The sequence below is a fragment of the Garra rufa genome, chromosome 21, assembly GCF_049309525.1.
Source record: "Garra rufa chromosome 21, GarRuf1.0, whole genome shotgun sequence".
Taxonomy (NCBI): Eukaryota; Metazoa; Chordata; class Actinopteri; order Cypriniformes; family Cyprinidae; genus Garra; species Garra rufa.
In genome coordinates, this window is record NC_133381.1 from 2,634,222 (window position 1) to 2,660,120 (window position 25,899).

General features: G+C 32.5%; 2 protein-coding genes across 2 annotated transcripts in view; one reads left to right on the plus strand and one right to left on the minus strand.

The window, feature by feature from the left end:
• Positions 1 to 2,990, plus strand: part of grem1b (gremlin 1b) — a 4,044-nt gene extending 1,054 nt beyond the window's left edge. Inside the window, exon 2 of the mRNA XM_073827204.1 lies at positions 400 to 2,990. Within this exon, the coding sequence (XP_073683305.1) occupies positions 400 to 926 (527 nt within the window). The 3' untranslated portion in view covers positions 927 to 2,990. The remainder of the gene's footprint in view (positions 1 to 399) is intronic.
• A 405-nt stretch (positions 2,991 to 3,395) lies between these two features.
• LOC141296224 (uncharacterized) overlaps positions 3,396 to 25,899 on the minus strand; it is a 90,906-nt gene continuing 68,402 nt past the window's right edge. Inside the window, exons 21-25 of the mRNA XM_073827497.1 lie at positions 22,018 to 22,110; positions 17,297 to 17,348; positions 10,111 to 10,260; positions 7,456 to 7,537; positions 3,396 to 5,392 (exon numbers count right to left, since the gene is read on the minus strand). Of these exons, the coding sequence (XP_073683598.1) occupies positions 5,348 to 5,392; positions 7,456 to 7,537; positions 10,111 to 10,260; positions 17,297 to 17,348; positions 22,018 to 22,110 (422 nt within the window). The 3' untranslated portion in view covers positions 3,396 to 5,347. The remainder of the gene's footprint in view (positions 5,393 to 7,455; positions 7,538 to 10,110; positions 10,261 to 17,296; positions 17,349 to 22,017; positions 22,111 to 25,899) is intronic.

Consider the following 25,899-nt stretch of genomic DNA (forward strand, 5'->3'; position numbering starts at 1 on the left):
AAACGTTATCACAACGTTGTTGAAACAACAAATTACTATTATACAAATTAACAAATAAAAATTAATATGTTAATCACAGCTAACTGAACGTTCTCAAAACGTTCTAGCAAGGTTAGGAACAAACGTTTAGTATTATTGCACATTCTATTACTTTTCTTATGTAATGCTGTAAAGCTGCATTGACACAGTCTGTTGTGTTAAAAGCGCTATATAAATAAAAGTGACCTGACGTTCTTCGATACATTGTTAACATTACATTTTTTAAATGTAACTTGTTTTGGAACGTTCGGAAAACATTCAAAAGTAACATTCCGATTATATTTGCAAAATGATACAATGTTTATAAATGTTTCGATTTTCAATGATACAATGTAACATTCTCTTCTGTTCTCTCTCCAGTGCCGATGGCCTCCTCCTCCGCTTGCATCGTGTGCGCGCTTCTCTTCGTCTGGGTTCTTCTTTGGACTCCCAGCGAGTGCAAGCGAAACCGAGGCGCGATCCCTCACCCGGACAAGAGCAACCCGAACGAGTCAGACCAGCAGCAGGCGGCTTCAGGCTCGAGAGGCAGGAGCAGGGGCTCGGAGGAGGTCCTGGAGTCCAGCCAGGAGGCGCTGCACGTCACCGAGCGCCGCTACCTGAAGCGGGACTGGTGCAAGACGCAGCCGCTCAAGCAGACCATCCACGAGGAGGGCTGCATCAGTCGGACCATCATCAACCGCTTCTGCTACGGACAGTGCAACTCCTTCTACATCCCCAGACACGTGCGCCGGGAGGAAGGCGCGTTCCAGTCGTGCTCGTTCTGCAAACCCAAGCGCTTCACCACCATGACCTTCACCCTCAACTGCCCAGACCAGCAGCCGCCGACCCGGAAAAAGCGCGTCCAGCGGGTCAAGCAGTGCCGCTGCATCTCCATCGAGCTGGACTAGAACCGCTTCAGTAAGAACACACGCTTGATCTGCTGGAACTACATCTGTCACCATTACACAAAGACTCAAACCATTCACATCCCTACATAAGCACGATTTACACTTGTCTACCAAATTATCTTCATGCATAAAGGTGTTTAGGAACCTAAATCCTGCAAAATATGTCCAGTCCAACTAGTGCATGTGTGTAGTTGATATGAAAGGTGTCATTTTAAATCTAAATCTAGTTTGCAGTTTTATGAGCTCATTAATTGAGATTAAAATGCATGCAGTATTTGTACTTCTAGAAACCAACGTTAACTTTTCTATTAAACACCAGTTTAAAAAAATCTAAAAAAGGCAAAATAGCACCTAAAATATTTGACTAGCAGTGCACGTGGGTAGTTGACACCATAAACTAATGTTTTACACGACCATTTAAATATTTTTTATGATGCATTTTTTGCATGCATGCAGTATTTGTATATTTATAAACTAACTGCAGAAAAAAGGACCTTAAAATGGTGAAAAATAGTCAAAAAGCACCTAAAATGCTTTTTAAAAAGTAAAATGATCAATGCCACTTGTTTACATTGGTCATAACAATGATTTTGCATTCATTTTGTACCACTTTAAATATTTAAAAATCCTAATACAACTTTTGACTAGTAGTGCACATGGGTTGTTGACATAAAAAGTGAGCGTTTTAAACAACATATTCTTTTATGATTCAACATGCAGTTTTAGAGCTCATTAATTGAGAGATGCATGTAATATTTGTACTTTTCTAAACAAAATTTAATCACAGGAATACTGAACACTATAAAAAGCATCTAAAAATAGTAAAAAAAAAAGAGCAAAGACTGCATACTAGTTTGTAGATGTCATAATACATCTTAAGCTATTGTTTTACACAACCATTTAAATATTTTTTAATGATTATTTTTAAAATGCAAAATGATCACTTGTTTACATTCATTTGATTGGTCACAGAAATTATTTAGAATTTATTTTGTAAAATCAACTTTTATATTAAATATTTAAAAATCTTAATACAAATTTTGACTAGTAGTGCACAAGGGTAGTTGACATAAAAAGTGACCTTTTTAATCTAAAACTAAAGCTTTAAACCATTAAAATGTAAATATTATATTATGATTCAACATGCAGTTTTTTGAGCTCATTAACTGAGAGATGCATGCAGTATTTGTACTTTTATAAATCAAGTTTAACCACAGGATTACTAAACACTAGTTAAAAAAAAAACAGAAAGAAAAAAGTCTTAAAATGGGCAAAAAGCACCCATTGTCACAGAAAATATTTTGCATTCCATTCCAATGATTTAAATATTTGACTTATTGTAAATGTGGGTAGGTGACAAAACATTTTCATTTAAAACTATTGTTTAAACCAATATTTAAATGTTCTTTTATGATTATTAAACATGCAATTTTTGGGCTCATTAATTAAAGTATTTGTGCTTTTATAAACTGCAGGAACACCAGTGAGTAAAAAAAACACTTAATAATGGCCCTAATTTACATTTGATTGGTTTCACTGGTGAAACTCCTAATACTTTTGATTGATTTATTTAGGTAAAAATCCCCATTTTTGGTTTCAGGCATTTGAATCTTGCTGTCAGTTTGAGTCTGTTGAGATTATTGATCAGTTCCTTATTCTAGCATTATAGCTTCCAGAGCAACTCTATGTGAATGAAGTGGTTTCTATACTGAAGTGTGTGTTGTAATGGTGACAGATGCAGAAGAGCATCATTCCTCATGGTGAATGTCTTCATTCATCTCCAAATCTAGAATTGAGAGAGTTTAAGGACTGATAGTTTCCACTATGTGGAACCACTTTATTTAATGTGACTGAATGAGACACTGTTCTTCATGTTTCTGCTGGATTGCTGTGAGTTTCTTCATGCTATTCGTCTATTTATAATGCCAGTCATAGAGATGCAACGTGGAAAGATTATATGCGGTTTACTTGTCACACGTTTTGTACAGATGTTGTGTATAATGTTGTCTGTAGATAGTGCTTGTATGAAACCTGTGGGAAGATCCTATTAATAAAAGGTCAAACTTTTTCACCCCTGATCTCTCTCTCTCTCTCTCTCTGTGACAAACGCACGATTAAACGCTTCGTAAATTACCACACAAATCAATTTCACGCTGCGTGTTTTACGCACTGAGCTCAACCGCATCCACAGCCAATTTAGAGGAAAAGCTTTTTAACGCTGGAACTCATTAAACTGCAGGAACTGCGAAAACTTCATCAAAAACTCAAACTATTGCATTGACAGAACAATTAAAGATATTTGAAAAGATTCCTAATCAAGTGTGATTTAAATGTAAATGGGTCAAAGATGAAAAAGGGTGTAAGCATGAAAACAATAAGTGTAATACTGCTTTAAATCGTTGAGAAAATATTACAAAGTTTTCCGTTTAATGTAATTGCATTTTTGTTTTTCTGAGCAAAAAATAAATATCATACATTTATCCCTAATTTACAGAAGACATGTAATTCAGTGTCAATCTTGTCTGGCATATTTACAACAAAAATCAATTTATGACATATTAAAAGATTCATTACCTTCACCCAACATACTAATTAGTTGTAATTCTACATTTTTAAAATTTGCCACTATCCTAGGTTTTGCCCATTTGTCAGTGAGAATGTTTTACTGATTTAAAACACAATAAAATTGAATATGCTCCCTTATTCTTTTATATATTTTAATATGTACAAGCAGTGTTGGGGAAAGTTACTTTTAAAAGTAATGCATTACAATATTGAGTTACTCCCTAAAAAAGTAACTAATTACGTTACTTAGTTACTTTTTATGGAAAGTAATGTGTTCTGTTACTTTTGCGTTACTTTTGAAATCTGGGCAGGGCTTGCTTGTTTGTTTTTAATATAAAAAGTTGTATTTTTGTCAAATGTAAAAGCCTTTTCACACCAAAAGCCTCAGGCTTAGAGAAAAGTGAATTGACGTCTGTACAGTAGACCGCAGAAGAACAAATGTCAACTCTTCAATAAAAAAAAAGGAAAACAAATGTTAGATTATCTTGAGTAATTTTTGCTTATTAGTATGGATGAATTGGATCATCGAAGGTCTGCAGCAAAGACATCGGTTCATAAAATGGGGTTAAATACATAAAGGATATTTGTATTATTGAACATATTTAATTATTGCAGGTTTTTATTCATTTGAAGAACACTGTATCTGTTTTTTAGTGAGTGAGATGAATTAATGCATGTTCACATTTATTCTAGAACTAAAGGAACATCTTACTCACAATTTCTCTCAACATGAGGACAGGAGAGCTTTTAATCAATAAATGGGGGAAAAGTAACTCAGATATTCTCTCGTCAATTAAAAAGTAATGCGTTACTTTACTAGTTACTTGGAAAAACCACTATTATTACATAACTTGTGTTACTTGTAATGCATTACCCCCCAACACTGTGTAGAAGTCAGAATAAGCATGTGGTTTGAGTTTTGACAAAAATATTGTTACACTGAATGACAATCTAACATTATTTCAACCAAATTTTGACATCTTATTCTTCAGAAACTTATTTGAAACTTTAAAAGTAGACACTTTACTTACATCTATGGACATAAAATCACTTTTGTAAATTTCTTAAATTTCTAATAAAGTCTTTGACCCAAGTTCCTTTTAATAATACAACAAAAATAAACAGCAGGAGTTTTGAGAGATCTTACATTTCCTTTTGCAGATGCTGATGCGTTTATTGCACCTAATAAATGTACAAATTATCATAGGAAATAAAAAAAAGTCAATAAAATCTGACACTGTAATAATGTTCCAGGAGGTTTGATGTGTTTAACAGTGAAAACAGCTCTAGTTTTCAACACATTTGGGCCTGAAATAACTGGAAAACATGACAGAACCCAACAGGGAAACAATCTAATTTTCTGACATCCTCCATAAACCTTCCTTCTGTCAATAAATAGGACTTGACTCACCAGCTGTGGGGTGAATATGCTTCATTCCTCATCATCATAACATACATCAGTAGGATTCTCACATAAAGTGGATGGATATGCTTTGCACGTTTCTCTTTTTACCGCAGGATATTGCATAGGCTTCACCAGTGAGGAGTGTGAAAGTGCTTCAAGTTTTGGCAAAAGGAAAAAGTGGTGCAACACCAAGGCAGAAGCGAGTGACGTGATTTTCGATTGGATATGAGGCACTGCTGATTCACGAGCTTTAACACATTTAATAGAATGCTTGTCTCGTACTGAAGTGGTTTCAAACACTTGATGCAGTATTTTGGGCTGTTTTCTGGTATCTCCAGTGATCTCCAGTACCTTCTTGTCCTCAGCAGATCCTCTGGAGCTCAGGAGTCTGAATGAACACAAATGTGTTTGTGTCCCGATGGATGTGACGTGACATGTGTTTTGTGTCGTCTCAGCTGGACGACATGTCGGCTTCTTTCTTTCGCAGTCGCTCTTTCTGTCAAACAGATTTTCACAAACAATTTCATGCATTTGGTCGACTCTTTTATCCAAAGCGTTGCATTCAAAGTACATGTGTGATCAGTTCATGCATTCATGGGAATGATCACACAAACCTACTGTTTGAGATGCAGGAATGATTGACAACAGATGCAATTCAATAAATATAAGATGAAAGCATAATTCAATCCACTTCCACAATAACAGACAGTTTCAGCACACAGATACTTGTCAGTTGTTTCTAGTGAGTTCCAATATGTCTTTTATGCTCACTATTTTATGCATTTTAAATGATTCACTGCTGCAGAAGTCATATTTATGTTGTTTTTGGTGGGAAAATGATTCAAATCTGCATTATTTCTGTGTGTGTGTGTGCATGAAAGAGCAGAAATGAAGTAAACAAGCAACTAAACTGATCAAAAACAGTAAAAGAGCACTTAAAATGGTCTGAATTTGTCAAAAATAGTCAAAATGCACCTATATGTCAAATGATCATTGACATGTTAATTTTGTTTAAAATATTTAAAAATCATAATACTTTAAGTGTATTTATGTAACATATTAAATATTTTCCTGATTTATCATTACGTTAACAGTGTGCGGATCATAGGCTTTTGAAATTATACTTAAAAAAAAAAAAAAGATAGACATCTTTATTTGGTTTTCCATGTGTGAATGTAAGAGTAGAATTGAAGAAAACTCATCAAAAATAGTACAAAAGCACTTCAAATGGTCAAAAAGCACCTACAAATGTTAGAATTTGTCAAAAATAGTCAAAATGCACCTATATGTCAAATAAATGACATTTATTTATTTTGACATTTTATACCACAGTGTTTTAAATATTTAAAATAATCATAATCATGATACTTTGAGTTTATTTAGGCAAAACATAAATATTTTCTTGATTTTTCCTTACGTTAAAAATGTGTGGATCGTAGGCACTGTTTTTGAAATGTTTTAATTTTTAGATTAAATTAAAATAAATATGATAAAACTCTTTATTTGTTTCTTTTTGTGTGTGAATGTAAGAGCAGAAATGAAGAAAACTCATCAAAAATAGTAAAAAAGCACTTAAAATAGTCCAGATGCACCTATATGTCAAATGATCATTGACATTTATTTTGATTGATCACAAACATGATCTTGCATTCATTTTATACCACAATGTTTAAAATATTTAAAAATCATAATACTTTCAGTTTATTAATGCAAAACAATAAATATTTTAATGATTTTTTGTTACATTAAAAATGTGTGGATCGTAGGCACTGCTTTTGAAATTCTGCTTTTTTATTTTTTAGGTCAAATAAAAAAAATATATATGATAAAACAATGCATTTGTTTTTCTGTGTGTGTGAATGTAAGAGCTGAAATAAAATAAACACCTAAAATGATCAAAAATAGTCAAAACGCACCTAAAAATGGTCACTGACACATTCATTTTGATTGATCACAGAAATTATTTTGCATTTATTTTATACCACAATGTTTTAGATAATTAAAAAATCATAATACTTTTAGTTTATTTATGCAAAACACTAAATATTTATTGACATAAACCTAAAATGATCAAAAATAGTAAAAAAAAAGCACTTAAATTGGTCAAAAATCATAATTTTTAAATATTTAAAAATCTTAATACTTTTAGTTTATTTCTGCAACATATTTAATATTTTCATAAATTATAGTTACGTGAAAAATGTTTGAAATTCTGCTTTTTTTTAGGTTAAATAAAAATAAAAAATATGATAAAGCTCTGCATTTGTTCTTTTTGTGTGTGTCAATGTAAGAGATTAAATAAAATCACCTAAAAAAACTACAATTGATCTAGTCAAAAAGCACCTTTAAAATGTCAATGAGGCTCATTTACCTTGCTTTGATTGGTCACAGAAATGATTTTGCATTCATTTAATACCAAATTGAAACTTTTGATTCTGTTGTTTGACAATGTTGTTAATTGACATTAGTATGAAGACTTGCAACAGAATTATTCACATTATTAAGTGCGTTATAAATGAATGCATAAATATCAGCGGCACATTTGAGTTGTTTTCTCACCAGACTGTTTGCGTTGGTCTTTTTGGTCTCCACTTTCTTCTCAGCTGTGATTTTCTGGACGGTTTGCTGAGCTTCTTTGAGTCTGAAATGAAAGAGCACAACATAAAACCAAAAATATAATTCTGTCATCGTTCATTTGTGGGTTTCTCCTGATGAACCCAGACAGTGTTGTTTTTTGGTGAATGGAGGTCAAACTAAAGCAGCACCATATTGGAGTCACCATGTTTGTTCTGAGTCAACTTTTCCTCTTACACAAGCTGTTTTTGTTTTTAAACTTCAGCAAAGTTTGTTAGATTTATGCTTAAAGGGATAGTTCACCCAAAAATGATAATGTGATGTTTATCTGCTTACCCCCAGGACATCCAAGATGTAGGTGACTTTGTTTCCTCAGCAGAACACAAACGAAGATTTTTAACAAAAACCGGTGCAGTCTGCCAGTCAAACATCACAACATTTTCATTTTTGGGTGAACTATCCCTTTAAAACAAGAAAACACTACAGAGAAACAAAAATAAACTGAGCTGATAGATGATACCTCCTTCTCTGAAACATGCCATTTTTTCTCCTCAAGTAAATGTTTGGATATGTTGACTGGAAAACAAGAGCAAAGGACTAATGACTGAGATGTGTTGTGCATTTCTGAGTGAGAGCTGAATATTGGCAGTACGTTTGATCTGTAAAAGCATCATTGAAAACACTCTTAAACGCTGCCGAACAAATCGTGTGGACAAATAAAAATAATCGGCACCGGCCGGATTTATGATGCTGCCCTCGACCATTGATGTCCAGTTAGCAGGACGTCCCTCTGCTTTTACTGCATCTGCATGACTGCATGTTAAAGCAGTGCGTCCTGGGAGATCATTAAAGGAAAACTTGATTAAAAAATAACAATTAGCTGAAAATATTACAAGATTAGGATGAGTTTGTTCATCAGATTTGTATAAATGTGTGATTTCATCACTGTCTCACCAATGGATCCTCTGGAGTGAATGGGTGCCGTCAGAATGAGAGTCCAAACAGCTGATAAAAACATCACAATAATCCACAAAATGTCATCAGTTAACATCTTGAGAAGATAAAAGCTGAAACAAATCCATCATTAAGACCTTTTTAACTAAAATATATTGAGTCCATAATCCATAATAACGCTTCCTCCAGTGAAAAAGTCACATCAAAATCCAGCCTCATATATGTTTAGAGCTGTTTTGGCTTGTAAACGGTGGTTGATCTGAGCAGATTTCTCTCCTGATTCAGACCAGACCACTTTTTCACTGGAGGAAGCTTATTATGGATTATAGACTCAATGTATTTGAGTTAAAAACGTCTTAATGATGGATTTGATTTAGCTTTTGTATTCTCAAGATGTTAAGTGATGGACTGGAGTGGTTTTGTGGATTATTGTGATGTTTTTATCAGCTGTTTGGACTCTCATTCTGACGGCACCCATTCACTCCATAGGATCCATTGCTGAGACAGTGATGCAATGACACATTTCTCCATATCTGATGAAGATACAAACTCATCCTAATCTTGGATGGTCTTAGGTTCATTTTTGGCTGACATATTAATCAAATAAAACTAAAATAAAATAATAAAATCAAATTAAATTAAAAATTAGATTCATCAACCTCCTGATTGCAGGACATATATATTACAGAAGTACTGAAAATAAATAAAAAATAAATAAAAAATTAAATGGCAGGATATATATACTACATCAGTCAAAAACTGTAAGTAAAAAAAAAAAGAAAAAAAAAAAGATTAATCAATCTCTTGATGACAGGACAAATATATTACAGCAGTCAAACACTGAAAAAAAAAAAAAAAAAAAAAAAAAAATACTAGATTCATCAAGCAGTCAAAAACTGAAAATAAATAAATAAATAAAATAAATATAAAAATATAAAATAAAATAAACCTCCTGATGGCAGGACATATATATTACAGCAAAAACTGAAAGTAAATAAAATAATCATCAATCTCTTGACGACAGGATACATATTTTAAAGCAATCAAACATAAAAAATAATAATAATAATAATATAATAATTAAAAAAAACTAGATTTATCAACCTTCTGGACAGGGGAACAAATATATTACAGCAGTCAAAAACAGAAAAAAAAGAAAATAATAATAATAATAAATAAATAATAAATAAATAAAGTAAACTAAAAATAAAATAAAAATGCTAGATTCATCAATTTCTTGATGCCAGGACAAATATATTATAGTGGTCACAAACTGAAAATAAATTAAAAATTAAATAATATAAAATAAAAAAACTAGATTCAAAAACCTTCCAGACAGGGGGACAAATATATTACAGCAGTCAAAAACTGAAATAAATAAACAAATAATAATAATAATAATAATAATAATAATAATAATAATAATAAATAAATAAACCTCCTGAAGGCAGGGCATATATATTTACAGCAGTCAAAAACTGAACATAAATAAAATAAAATAAAATAACAAAAATAACAACCTTCCTGACAGGGGGACAAATGTAACTAATGTCACTGTAAACTGTAGATAAAATAAAATGAAAAATATAAATACCATCCAAATATACCGAAGGTAAGTATATTTCGAACACATTTTCATTGTAAATGTGGTGATGATGGAGTGATTGTGAGATGGATGATCCTCACCTCTCTTTGGAGATGTTTTTATTCTCTCGGTTCCAGATGCTCTTGAAATCATTGCAGAACTCGTACCACAGCATGAAGATGTAGTTTGGAGAAACATCCTTCTCTCCGGACTTGGGTTTGAGCCCGAAGTACAGCACCGTTTCCTGGAAACTACAAGACAAACATAATATCTGTCATCACAAAACAATCCATATTTGACATATTTTACATTGAAACAAACATATTTGAGGTTTAAAAACATTCCTACAGCATCCTACTAACCTTATTTTTACCCAAAATATAATGTTATTTCAATATGTGTTTGTAATACTCTAAAACATTCAAATGTCTGGTTTTCTGGTGCATAGTGCAAAAAAAAAAAAAGTGTGTAACTGGAAATAAAACTTTATGAAACAAGTAAGTAAAACGTCTTGATTGAAGGAAGTTTCTTATTGGTCTGTTTTTTCCTGAGGATGTGATCAGGAATGTCTGTGAAAGTGTTGGGCTGCTGACAAGATTTACTCCCATTAAGAGTAAAACAGCGTGAAAAGAGACTTAAACCCGATGTGCCGTTAGTGGCAGAAAATCACGCTCAGTGGCCGCAAATCAAGTGTAACGCTGAGATTAACGGTCACGCGTGTGACGGATCACACATGACATGAACCCAGGAGAAACTCAATGGAGCGTTAAACACGGACACGTCAGGAACGCTCAGGAGCGTATCACTGCTGGACGACACTGATTCATCAGCCTCCTGACGCCAACACTAATATATTACAGCTCACTGACGCTAAATATAAAATAAAAGTAAAGTAAAGTAAAATAACATAAAATACTAGATTCGTCAATCTCTTGATGCTAGGGCAAATATATTACAGCGGTCACAAACTGAAAATAAAATAAAATAAAATAAAATAAAATAAAATAAAATACTAGATTTACCAATCTCTTGACGCCAGGACAAATATATTACAGTGACCAAAAACGTAAAGTAAAATGTGACCCTGGACCACAGAACCAGTCATAAGGTTAAATTTTACAAAACTGAGATGTATACATCACATGAAAGCTCAGTAAATAAGCTTTCTATTGATGTATGGTTTGTTAGGATAGGACAATATTTGGCCGAGATACAACTATTTGAAAATCTGGAATCTGAGGGTGCAAAAAAATCAAAATACTGAGAAAATCACCTTTAAAGTTGTCCAAATTCAGTTCTTAACAATGCATATTACTAATCAAAAATTACATTTTGATATATTTACAGTAGGAATTTTACAAAAAATCTTCATGGAACATGATCTTTACTTAATTTCCTAATGATTTTTGGCATAAAAGAAAAATCAATAATTTTGACCCATACAATGTATTTTTGGCTATTGCTACAAATATACCCCAGCGACTTAAGACTGGTTTTGTGCTCCAGGGTCACATATGATAAAATAAAATAAAATAAAAGATAAAATAAAATAAAATACTACATTCATCAATCTCTTGATGCCAGGACAATTTAAAATAAGTGTTTTCTATGAGAATATCTGTTAAAATGTAATTTATTCCTGTGATACAAAGATACATTTTCATCATCATTACTGCAGTCTTCAGTGTCACATGATCCTTCAGAAATCATTCTAATATCCTGATTTATTATCAATATTGAAAACAGTTGTGCTGCTTAATATTTTATCCAACCTGTAAAACTTTTTTTTAGGATTCTTTGATCAATAAAAGGTTAAAATACAAAAGTTTTCTAACAAAATATACTACTGTTCAAAAGTTTGGCGTCAGTACATTTTTATTCCTTCTTCTTTTGAAAGAAATCAATACTTCTATTCAGCAAGAATGTGTTAAATTAAAAAGTGATAGCATAGATTTACGTTGTTAGAAAAGATTTATATTTTAAATAAATGCTGTTCTTTCAAGCTATTCATTAAAGGATCCTGAAAAAAAGAAATACAGGTTCCAAAAAATGTATAATTCTAATAATAAATCAGGATATTAGAATGATGGAGTAACAGCTGATGAAAATCCAGCTTTGCATCACAGGAATAAATCATATGTTAAAGTATATTAAAATAAAAAACATTATTTTATATTGTAATTAAATTTTGGAATATTACAGTTTTTTCTATATTTTTGATCAAATAAATGCAGCCTTGATGAGCAGAAGAGACTTCTTCAAAAAAACCTTACTGATCCCAAACTGGAATATTAACTCTTATTAGTTCAACCCTTGTGCGACCTTATGGACATTTTTGTACATTTCAGTTTAGTTTTTTTGTTATAAGTGTGCCTGTGTTAATGCCAACTGCATACATTTTGGCTCAGGTGTTTATTTTTATTGAAATTGTAATATTTCCCCCTCATTTCCTTCAAAAAAATCAATTTTACCCTCCATACAAAAAATACTCAGACTCAGGACCTTAAGGACAAAACTGTCCAGATTGAAACCCATTAAAACTGCAATTTTTGAACCCAGGGCCATTTGACTATAAAGTGATACAATATTTGCTAAAAGGCATTCATTCTATCGGCAAAGCTTCAAATTTGACATTTTTACTATTTTTTACTAAATTGTGCCATTTTTTTTTCTCAAATTTGGCATATATAGTACATTTAAAAAAAAAAAAAAATCTAACACTACATAACAAATATAAATGCCTCAAAATTAATGTTGTTGTTCTTCACTGATACACCCAAGAATCTAATAAGCAAAGAAAAAAATTCTGCTCAGCATTTAGTATATGGATTTTTTTTTACTTGTTTCCAGCCAAAATATCAAAAAATTCTTAAATCAAGAACCATTTTCTAGACAAGTAAAAATTATTTTCTTGTTTTCAGTAAAAACAAGTCAAAATGAAGTGAGTTTTTGCTTAGAAGAAGCAAAATAATCTGCCAATGGGGTTAGAAAAAAAAAACTTATTTCAAACAGAAAACAAGACAATTTTTCTTACCCCATTGGCAGATTATTTTGCTTGTTTCAAGCAAAAACACACTTAATTTTGACTTGTTTTTACTGAAATGTTTGCTTGTCTAGAAAATCCTTCTTGATTTAAGAATTTTTAGATATTTTGTCTGGAAACAAGACAACAAATCTAAGTCAGAAAAGCATTTTTGCAGTGTATTTTTCATTTTTTCATTAAAAAAAACACCTGTGGCATTATGTAAACAAACCAGCATTTAAAGGTTTACAACTCTGAAAATGAATGAATGTTTGGTATCTATGGATAGAACAGATGCTGGTTAAAAATCCACATCAGTGAAAGCGGAAAAAATATTAATAAATCATATTTTATGATAGTTTTTGGACATGGGCATTTTTGTCCATTTTGCATGTGTAACAAGGATTAATTTAATTTAATTTAATTTAATTTAATTTAATTTAATTTAATTTAATTTAATTTAATTTAATTTAATAGCACTTTTTTATACATAAATGCAACTAAAAGTGCTTCACAGGCATGAAACAAACATTAAAAAAACATCAATATAAGACAATCAAAACTTTAAATGATTCAACAAGTATGAGCAAATCAAAATAAAAATGTAAAAAACAATTTACAATAAAAAAACAATTACATAAATACACAGGGAAAAAAAAGTATAAGCAAAACTAAGCATTAAAAATAAGTCCGATAAAAACATGCAAACCTGCACACACTTCACAAACTATTATGCTCATAAGCAACTTTAAAGAGGTATGTCTTAACACGCTTTTTAAAAACATGAATATTAGTGGACTCTCTAACTTCATTTGAAAGACAATTCCACATTTTTTGGAGCATAGTGACTAAAAGAAGTCTTGCCAGATTGCTTGAGGTTTACTGTGTGATATGTTCAAAGTCCAGCACTAGAGGAACGCAACATTCTTGACAAACAGTCAGAAATATAACAAGGTGTCACGAGCATTTTGTTGATTAATATTAACATTTCTATAACCCATTGGTGACAGTTGTGAGAAGGTTTCCTGTTAGCTGGTTTGTAAGATCAAAGCGGCGATCGTGTTTAGCGCGTTTGCCGCAGAGGACGAGCGTGTAAAGGTGAGGACCCTCGGGTTGGGACACATGTGGACGCCCACCCAGGTCCGGACGAGCGCCCGCGGCCCGAATCCATCACCCGCGTGTCACTTTAACGAGGTGCGTCCATGGGAACTCTGGGAAAAGCCTCACTTACCGCCGCTCCTGCGGTCCGAGCGCCCGACGCTTCTCCAGGGCCAAATTAAAGGGAAATTAAACAACTCTCGAGCTGCCGGGCTCTTTTGATCAATATTGGCCAATTCAACACCTTCATTAACGTGGAGTCAAGCGTGGCGTCCGTTCTGCTCTTTCAAACGCCACCACGTCCACATCTGCGCTTTATACGCACCGCTGTCTGTCTGTGTCTGTGTGTGTGTGTGTGTGTGTGTGTGTGTGTGTGTGTGTTTCATTTTGCTTTGTTTTGTTTCAGGTTACAAAAAAACTCCCAAATCTAAACAAGGAAAAATAATCAATATGCTTTGTTTGTCCTTTTCCCCTCTATGAAAAGTTCCAGATATTTTCCGTCGTGCAGCATCTGGCAGCCGAAGGTTTGCACATAAATCAGCGCAAACAGTTCGCAGTATTACTGCTGGAAGTCTGACGCGCTCCAAAACACACGATAAGAGCTCACGATAACACACAGTCTAGGAGAACACAAGAGCATCGCAGACACCTGCTGCTCACACTGACAAAAATACATCCCACATGTCATTAATAAACACACAACTGCTCAAGAGTTTGGGGTCAGGAAGATTAATACACACGGAATCGATCAGAGCGATAGTGAAGACATTTATAATGTTGCAAATGAATGCTGTTCTTCTGAACTTTCTATTCATCTGTGAATGCTGAAAAATAAAATGATGGTTTCCAGACAAATGTTGGGCAGCACAACTGTTTTTAACATTGATAATAATCAGAAATGTTTCTTAGGGCGAGACACTGAAGGTGAACAGGGTAAAAAAAATGAACTAATAATTATGACCTTATTACTCCGCTGATTGATTACATTTATAATTGCAAACATTTTTTGTATTACAAGTTTTTTTTTAAATGTTAGGTTTAAATATGCAAATGAGGAATTATTTAATGAAATATGCGCTAATTTGCATACATTTCTAGTAGAAGTCAGTTTCAAAATTCTTGTTTAATTTTTTTGTCATATTAGAGTCAAAAGTTTTTACAGAGGGAATTTGGGTTTAAAATGTTGTATAAAATCAAGTAAATGATATATGAACAAATCCTTCTGTAAAAACCTTCAGGATATAGACAGGAACACAAATGTAAAGTGTGGTGTGTGTAAGTGCTGCTGAAGTGGAGATTTATGGCTCAGTGTCGGAGAAAAAACTCATTTTGAAAAACCAGCCTTTAAAAATCTGTATTGTAATTGAAATCTATTGACACAGATAGATAAAGTGCTATAAAAGAATCACTTAACAGTATTTTTTTGGGTGTTTTCTTTCCACTAATTCCACTAGTTTCCACTTCTTTCAGCCAAAATAAATGACATTTTAACAGACATTCAGGGTCACGCTGCAAAAAATGCTCTTCTTACTTCTTGCTCTCTTGTTTCCAACCAAAATAAATCAAGAAGGATTTCTATTTCATAATATTTCTGTAATATTTCAAATAAATTCTGTTCTTTTGAACTTTCTATTCATCTGTGAATCATAAAAAATAAAACGTATGCCTGTTTCCAGACAAATATTGGGCAGCACAACTGTTTTCAACATTGTCAATATTCAGAAATGTTAAATCAGCATATTAGAATGATTATTGAAGATTTTGATTGCAGAAATAAATGACATTTTAATGGATATTCTAATAGAAAACAGTTATTTGAAATTCTAATAATATTTCACTATTTTTAGAGCATTGGTCAGTCCAATTAAAAATGCACCAATATCTGTTTTTAATGCAAAGAACACTTCAAATCGCTCTCAGATCTGGTCACACTGCAAAACATGCTTTTCTTACTTAGATTTTTTGTCTTGTTTCCAACCAAAATAAATTTAGGATTTCTATTTCATATTAATTCTGTAATATTTCAAATAAATTCTGTTCTTTTTAACTTTCTATTCATCTGTGAATCCTGAAAAATAAAATGTATGACGGTTTCCAGACAAATATTGTGCAGCACAACTGTTTTCAACATTAATAAGCAGAAATGTTTCTTAAGCAGCAAATCAGCATATTGCATGGCAAAAATGCTTTTCTTACTTAGTTTTTTGTCTCGTTTCCAGCCAAAATATCTAAAAATTCTTAAATCAAGAAGCATTTTCTAGACAAGTACAATTTTTTTTTGTCGTTTTCAGAAAAAACAAGTCAAAATTAAGTGCGTTTTTGCTTGAAACAAGTAAAATAATCTGCCAATGGGGTAGGAAAATTTATCTAGTTTTAAGCAAAAACTCACTTAATTTTAACTTGTTTTTTTCTGAAAACAAGACAATAATTTTTACTCGTCTAGAAAATCCTTGTTGATTTAAGAATTTTTAGATATTTTGGCTGGAAACAAGACAAAAAAATCTAAGTAAGATTCTAAGTGTAGAATAATTCCTGAAGATTTTGATTATGGAAATAAATTACAATTTAACAGATATTCTCATTGAAAACAGTTATTTGAAATTCTAATAATATTTCACTATTTTTAGAGCATTGGTCAGTCCAATTAAAAATGCACCAATATCTGTTTTTAATGCGAAGAGCACTTCAAATCGCTCTCTGATCTGGTCACATTGCAAAACATGCTTTTCTTACTTACAATTTTTGTCTTGTTTCCAGACAGAATAGCTAAAAATTCTTAAATCAAGAAGGATATTTTAGACAAGCAAAAGTACTACTTACTTCGTTTTCAGAAAAAAAGAGAAAAGGCAAAATAATCTGCCAATGGGGTAAGCAAAATAATCTTATTTCAAACAGAAAACAAGATTATTTTGCTTACCCCAATCATTTTTGCTTGTCTAGGAAATCCTTCTTGATGTAAGAATTTTTAGATATTTTGGCTGGAAACAAGACAAAAAATCTAAGTAAGAAAAGCAGTTTTTGCAGTGCACATTAGTCATGATGCTGTCTATGTAGGTTTCTTATCAGGTGACAGTAATGGCTGCAGACAGCTAAAGGAACTGCAGGTGTAAGTGTTATTATCACATATCAGTCTCACATTTGTCTCATCCTCTGCTGGTGTTTCTTACCTTTTCTGTGCCGCCTGCAGCCGCTCATCTTCAGTCTCGTACTCAGATTGTGCTGTGAATGACAATATGACAACATCAACAACAGGGATGAAACTTCTCAATTATTCCTTCAGTGACTTTTCTCCTGCTTCTCATGATTAAAGAAAGAAAAAAATATATAAAAATATTTATTTATTTAATTTTTTTTTTTTTTTAGAAACTTAATTTATTTCAGCTTTTGGGCGACATTTCTCATTTTCATTTAGTTTAATCCGAAGTTGTAAAATAAATAAAACTAAATAAACAACAACAAAAAAAAATACAATATAGATATATTAAAACTAAAAAAACTAATAAAAATGAAAAAAAAAAAAAAAAAAAAAAAAAAAAAAAAATGACTAAAACTTGAACTAAAATTTAAGTAAAAACAAAAAACACAAAAATAAAACCGAATTGAAAATATACGATTTACAAAAACTATAAAAAATGAATACATAATTGATACTAAAATAACACTCAAGCTGTGCTCAGATGTGCAAAGACACATAAAGTCTCACAATAAAAATTAATTATCTCAATATGACATCAAATATTTCACACAAACTGTATCTTGTTAGAAAAGATGTTTCTCCTAAAACAAGAACAGACCTCAATGAGTCACTATAGAGAGCCACACAGATGTCTATTATTCGGGATTTTTTTTTTTATATATAAAGTTACAATATTCTGTTTTACTCAACGTAAATTTGTATTTATGTAACAATTTGCAATATTTTTTAATTCTTTTTATTTATTAATTTGTTAATTATTTATTTATTTACTTAATCCAGTATTAGACTAATAATATTTATTTATTTAGATTTACGGTTTATTTAAATGTTACCATTTATGTTTTCATTTTTAATAATCATTATAAAACAATTATCAAATAATGCAAACTTTATCATAAGCTTATTTTTATTATTTATTCATTTCTATGCTGATTTTCTCGAAACATTTTCATGAACCCCTTAGAACTCTATAATATATAATACTTTATTTCACACTGAAGTAATACATATTATGTATAGTATATATGATAGATGAACTTGACATGTTTGTGAGTGGTTTTGTGATTCTGATGTAGGTCTGTCCCTCAAAATTGTCTTTATATTGCTCTTTTCTATATGATTGAAGTTCATATGTGACCCTGGACCACAAAACCAGGTTTTAAGTTGCATGGGTATATTTGTAGCAATAGCCAACAAAATGATTGATTTGTGCCAAAAATCATTATGATATTTAAGATCATGTTCCATGAAGATATATCCTACTGCAAATATATTAAAACAAAATCTTTGATTAGTAATATGCATTGCTAAGAACTTCATTTGGACAACTTTAAAGGTGATTTTCTTTATATTTAGATTATTTATCACCCTCAGATTTCAGATTTTCAAATAGTTGTATCTCAGCCAAATATTGTATTTATTCAAGAGATGTTTGTGGTCCAGGGTCACAAATCTCACTGCAAAAAAAACATTTTTTGCAATGAATATGCATTGCTAAGAACTTCATTTAGACAACTTTCAAAGCGATTTTCTCAATATTTAGAATTTTTTGTCACCCTCAGATTCTAAATTTTCAAATAGTTGTATCTCAGACAAATATTGTCCTATTCTAACAAACCATACATCAATGGAAAGCTTATTTATTCAGGAGATGTTTGTGGTCCAGGGTCACAAATCTCACTGGAAAAATGCTTTTCTTACTCAGATGTTTTGTCTTGTTTCCAGCCAATATATCTAAAAATTCTTAATCAAGAGGGATTTTCTAGATGAGTAAAAACTGCCTTGTTTTCAGAAAAAACAAGTCAAAATTAAGTGCGTTTTGCTTGAAACAAGCAAAATAATCTGCCAATGGGGTAAGAAAAATAATCTTATTTTCTGTTTGAAATAGGTTTTTTTTTGTTTGTTTCAAGCAAAAACGCACTTAATTTTGACTTGTTTTAGAAAATCTTTCCTGATTTAAGAATTTTTAGATATTTTGGCTGGAAACAAGACAAATCATCATTTGGACAACTTTAAAGGGGATTTTCTCAGTATTTTGATTTTTTTTATCACCCTCAGATTTCAGATTTTCAAATAGTTGTATCTCGGACAAATATTGTTCTATCCTAATAAACCATACATTAATGGAAAGCTTATTTATTCAGGAGATGTTTGTGGTCCAGGGTCACAAATCTCACTGCAAAAAACGCTTTTCTTACTTTTCAGAAAAAACAAGACAAAATTAAGTGCGTTTTTGCTTAAAACAAGCAAAATAACCTGCCAATGGGGTAAGAAAAATGATCTTGTTTTCTGTTTGAAATAAGATTTTTTTTTTGCTTATCCCATTGGCAGATTATTTTGCTTGTTTCAAGCAAAAACGAACTTAATTTTGACTTGTTTTTACTTGTCTAGAAAATCCTTCTTGATTAAGAATTTTTAAATATTTTGGCTAGAAACGAGACAAAAAATCTAAGTAAGAAAAGCATTTTTGGAAATGAATATGCATTGCTAAGAACTTCATTTGGACAACTTTAAAGGCGATTTTCTCAATATTTCAATTTTTTGTCACCCTCAGATTCCAGATTTTTAAATAGTTGTATCTCAGCCAAATATTGTCCTATCCTAACAAACCATACATCAGTGGAAAGCTTATTTATTCAGGAGATGTTTGTGGTCCAGGATCACAAATCTGAGCACATTTGGAGACACTGCTGAGATACCAGACGTCTGAGGAGAAACTAGTGAGAAACAGAAGCTGTCCAGAAACAACAGAGATGTTAAAGCGCTTGTGTTGATGTGTTTTCCTCTCAGCGAGTGTGTTTGTGTGTGTGGCTCCCGTGGAGCTGCTCCATGTAAAAGTGTCTAAATGCAAGGCAGATGTGTGCGGCGGCCCGGCCGAGGTGCAAGAATTTATCTCAGGCCAGAGCGCGCCTATGATCTCAGATTTATTGCATTTTCCAGATTCATCCCTTTTTTTTTTACTGTGATGGGGGACCTTTCCCACTCCCGAGATTTAAGAGGGGGAAGTCGCCCAAAACTGTTCAAAGGCGAGTGTTGGGGGTCTCTGGTGGGGGCGAGTGTGAACAGCGCTCCGTGTGTGTGTGTGGCTAATGAAGGGAAGGGGGTGCGCGGCGTAGCGGGCCGCGCGGGCGAGCCGTGACCAATGGCGTTGGTCTCAGCAGGGGTGGACTGGCGCCTGCGGTCTCCCTCTGCTGTTTGTGCGTGTCGAGCGCGATGTGTGAATTTTCTCCTCAGCTCCGTCTGTAAACATGAAACCAGTAGTGGCTAACTAGAAAGTTATGGGACCTGCACGCTGAGCGGGACAATAAATTCAGCCTTTAAAAGCGACTCGCGGCTCTGAGCGGCCGCCGCGCCGCAGCGCTCTGTAAAGAGCCTCAGATTCGGCTTCATTATGAAGCGCCGCCGCGAGCGACACGTCGCACCGATACCCGCCGTAAACCACACGTATGATGACATTAATCTGCGCTTTCTCACGCTCAATTTCTGCCGAGCTGATAATCAGAAGAATTAATGATCACAGAAAACAATAAAACGTAAAAGATCTCATGAAAGCTGTCACAAACACGTCTAACTCGTATTTCACCCCTTTTACTATTTAGGGGGCGGCAAGGGATTATTAATTCCTGGAAAAGTTTTGAGAAAAACTATGTAACAAAAAAGAAAATAAATAAAATTATTAAACATTTATTTAAAAAGAATGACTGAATAACAAAAACATAAATTATAAAGTAAATAAAAACAAATAAATAAATACGTGACCCTGGACCACAAAACCAGTCATAAGGGTCAATTTTTTTTTTAAATTTAGATTTATACGTTATCAATAAATCAGTTTTCTATTGATGTATGGTTTGTTAGGATAGGACAATATTTGGCTGGGATACAACTATTTAAAAAATATTTGCAAATGAAATAAAAAAATTGAGAAAATCACCTTTAAAGCTGTTCAAATGAAGTTTTTAGCAATGCATATTACTGATCAAAAATTAAGTTTTGAAATATTCATGATAGGAAATTAACAAAATATCTTCATGAAATATGATCTTAATATCCTTAATGTTTTTATGGCATAAAAAAATGGCTCAAAATTATTGCTACAATATACCCAGGCTACTTATGACTGCTTTTGTGGTCCAGGGTCACATATTACTAATCAAACAATAAATTAGATTAATAATTAAAATAAAATTCAAATAAATATATAATAAGGTCAAATTAAAATAAAATACATAAATACATAATAAGAATAAAATAAATACATTTGCAAATAATTAAATAAAAGAAAGAAAGACATGAACATCTTGGAAGACAACATATATTTTTGTTCTGGAAGTGAACTTTTCCTTTAAGTAATTCTTTATTCTGATTTTGAAGAGAAATATGAGCTGGAGATGTTTTCACGAGATTAATATACAAACAGAAGGTGAATTAGATTCACTTTGATCAGTTGATTGGTTTCTCCCACGGATGATGCAGATGACCAAAAAACAAACAATTCAACCAGGTCTGGTCTTATAGTCTGATCTCTATCTAGTCCTGCTGGTCTTTATGAGGAACCCAGTCAAACTTTACAGCAGCATTAAATGACGCAGAACATTCAGCTTGACCTTTGTGGACATGTTTTCTCTGTTTTGCTTTATTTCTGTCACCGATGAAGGTATCGTGCACAATGATGATGTTTTTGTGACTCACCCGTGCTGACGAAGATGTCCATCTTGTCCTTGAAGGGCTGCAGATTTTCCTCAGAGGAGTTTTCACACACCTGCTCAACCTCCTTCACACACGCTGCACAACAAACACATCAACAATCACAAATACTGAACAGTTCTTTACAGCATACAGCCTATAAACAAGTACACAGTGCTATCAAACAGTGCTGAGTCCAAACAGCTGATAAAAACATCACAATAATCCACAAAACCACTCCAGTCCATCAGTTAACATCTTCAGAAGACAAAAGCTGAAACAAATCCATCAAGACCTTTTTTTAACTAAAATACGAGTCCATAATCCATAATAACACTTCCTCCAGTGAGAAAGTCCATCTTCTGTCGTCTCTCACATCAAAATCCAGCCACATATTTGTTTAGAGCTGTTTTGGCTTGTAAACGGTGCAGATTTTTCTCCTGATTCAGACCAGACCACTTTTTCACTGGAGGAAGCGTTATTATGGATTATAGACTTAGTCAAAAACGTTGTAACGATGGATTTGTTTCAGCTTTTGTCTTCTCCAGATGTTAACTGATGAACTGGAGTGGTTTTGTGGATTATTGTGATGTTTTTATCAGCTGTTTAAATTCTCGTTCTGACGGCACCCATTCACTCCAGAGGATCCATTGGTGAGACAGTGATGAAATGACACATTTCTTCAAATCTGATGAACAAACAAACTCAAATATTGATTTCCTTTAACAAAAGGCCAAAAAGTCTGATCAAAATGAGTCCAGAGCAGCTGATGTCTAATATTATGAACCGACGGGCTGCTGAATGAAGCAGTAAGGCGGTGAATTAATGAAGCGCAGGTGAGTTGCATGTATCACGTTACCAGCACATCCATAAACGAGTTAAACGAGAAACATGAGGAAGAGGTGTGTGAATCTCATCTCAAACAGATGAGCATCAAAGACGCGTTTGGAGCGCATTCAACCGAACCAGAGCAAGAATGCTTTTGATTACCGGACCGACTCTTCTGGTGTCAAACATGAGAACTCGTTTATGAGCTTTCCTAATGATTTGAGAGTATGCGACTCATTATGATGACGGTGAGTTTGATATCTGTCTGATAGCGCATCACCATCATCATCTCAGTGACCAACTGCAGGCTTTGCATCTTTGAGCCAATCAGCTGAGCTGTAAATGTCACATGACGACACGGCTGACATGTAAGAGCATCACGCACAGTCGGGATGCATGACTGTTCTCAGCTCTGTTTCTGTCTCAGCACAGATGTGGATGGAGTTTGACCTGCTGTTGGTTTGTGTTGTTTGTGCTCAGAGTCTTTGTTGTGCTGCCAAACAACTGCGTTCACACAAACTCAAAAGAAATCAGTCAGCAGCTCCGTTCCCTGCCCTACAAACATGTAGATGCGGTGTGCGTGGATGGATATGTTTAGCATTAATGAATCTTGTAAATACCTGCATGTGTTTATCATTGCAGCAGCTATAATATGGATTTTTATAAAGCCTTGTTTTTATACAGACCTCATACTTTTAGAAGAAGGCGACTGATTTGTTCTCAAAAATAACAATCTGAAAGTTCATCTATGATTTATTTTTACATCATATCTAGTGAACTCTAAAACAAAAATAAATAACTACCTGAATAAATTAACAAAAAATTCACATAAAAAAGCAATTTTACAGGTTAAATGGATTTTTTTTTGGTAATACATTTTATATACATATAAATGTATATTTTTAAATTAATTTGCAAATATCAGTATTATTTTGTGTGACTTTTTTTATTTTTGTTAATATGTTAAATTAGATTTAATATTTATATTTTCTGTTTTCACTTTAGCTAAAGTTTAAGTAATTTTGTTGTATTTTCTGTAGTAAAAAAAAAAAAAATATATATATATATATATATATATATATATATAGAGAGAGAGAGGAGAGAGAGAGAGAGAGAGAGAGATAAAGAGAGGCTAAATACAGAATCTATTTTCTTAATGTGAATTTATCTGTACATTTGTCAGTGTTGTTTTTTATCATCACTGATTTATTATAGTTTTAAATTAATTTTTATATTTTCTGTTTTCACTTTAGTTCAAGTTTTAGTAATTTTGCTGTATTTTTTGTAGTTTTAAAAATAATATATACATATATATATATATATATATATATATATATATTAGGGCTGGGACATGATTAATCGCGATTAATCGTGTCCCAGCCCTAATATATATATATATATTTTTTTTTTAATTATTATTATTATTAATTTCCAGATATCAGTATTATTTTGTATGAGTGATTATTTTATTAATAGGCTGGGTTAGATTTAATTTTTATATTTTCTGTTTTCACTTTAGTTTTAGTAATTTGTTGTTTTTAAAATTAAAATATTAAAAAAATAATAATTTGCATATATCCGTTATTTTGTACGACTGATTTATTTTTGTTAATATGTTGAACTATATTTTATTTTATATTTTTTGTTTTTATTTTAAGTTGTAGTAATTTATTTAGTTTCAAATAACAAAAAAGTTAATCCTTTTAAGCTCCACCTATTTCTTATAAAAACACATTAAGATCTGCCTCCATCCAATCAGCATCTAAATACACAGAACCAAGCCCCGCCCAACATTGTTTGCAAGTGTTTAAGTTCAGACTTCACGAAAATGAGTTTACACATCAATATTGATGATTGGCTATTTAAAAGAGAGACAAAGGAACCAAATGATGTAAATAATGACATCAGGTTATGATGTAACACGTCTGGCTCCCACTTCAAAAAAACTAAAATGATCAATAACTAATAATACACTGAAAATAAACAGACCATCAGAGCAGTTCCAGTCTTTAGTCTCCCATCGTTTTAAACAACTAACCTGTAGAAGCGCGAGAGCTGATTTATCTGGCCGGTCAGACGGGTAACGGCGGGGATTTATACGGCTCTGACAGCGCTCTGAGGTTGTATATAATTGTGGATTATCTACTGAAATTCTTCAGCTTTGCTCCGATGGAAATGATCCACTGCATGCTATATAAATAACTCCGGGCCGGCTCTCCAGACGAGCGTCTTGTCTCCCGATAGACTTTCCAAAACATGACGTCTAAAGCCCTGTGAGCCGGAGTTTGTATGCGTGTAGGAGCATGGTTTTGGTTAATTCGCTCTTTCATCATTGGTAGCAGCGGAGGATGCGAGGAATGCCTCTATTGTCTCCACTCGCGGCATATGGGCTCCATTGATGCGCCACTTACGCTCTTACAAAATTAATACCCAGCTCGCAGGAGACGTTCCCATAACGCGTTTTTGAAAGGTTATGTAAATGTTAAGACAAAACATGTTCGTGGAACATTCTTCGATTTAATACTAGATATAAATTCTCGTAACCATGCTCTCAAAACGTCTTATTAATGTTTTTTCAATGTTGGCAGAAAACATTCAGAGAACAAAGTTCATTGGACATTCAATGATGTTGTTTGTTTCTGATAATTGTTCTTCAAACACCATTCTTGTAATATTATACATAACTGATGAAGTAAATCTTAAGAGAACATGTTTACTTTGAATATTTTTCCTAAAAAATCCTCTAAAAAAAGGAATGGTATGTTCATTAATATTTGCTTAGTTAAAAAAAAAAACATTCTTTAAATGTGTTTTAAATGTTGAGGGAACATAAAAATGTAATATTCTCATAACGTTTCAAAATGGTAAAATGTAATAAACAAGACAAAATGTTAATATGTCTTTAAATATAGATTTTTTTTTATTAAAAAACACTCAATGTTTTCGATTGTTATTGTAATATCTGTGATATATTATTATAGGTTTGGTTAATATTTTAAATTAGAATTACTTTAGTTCAAGTTTTAGTAATTTTATTGTATTTTTGTAGTTTTTAAAATG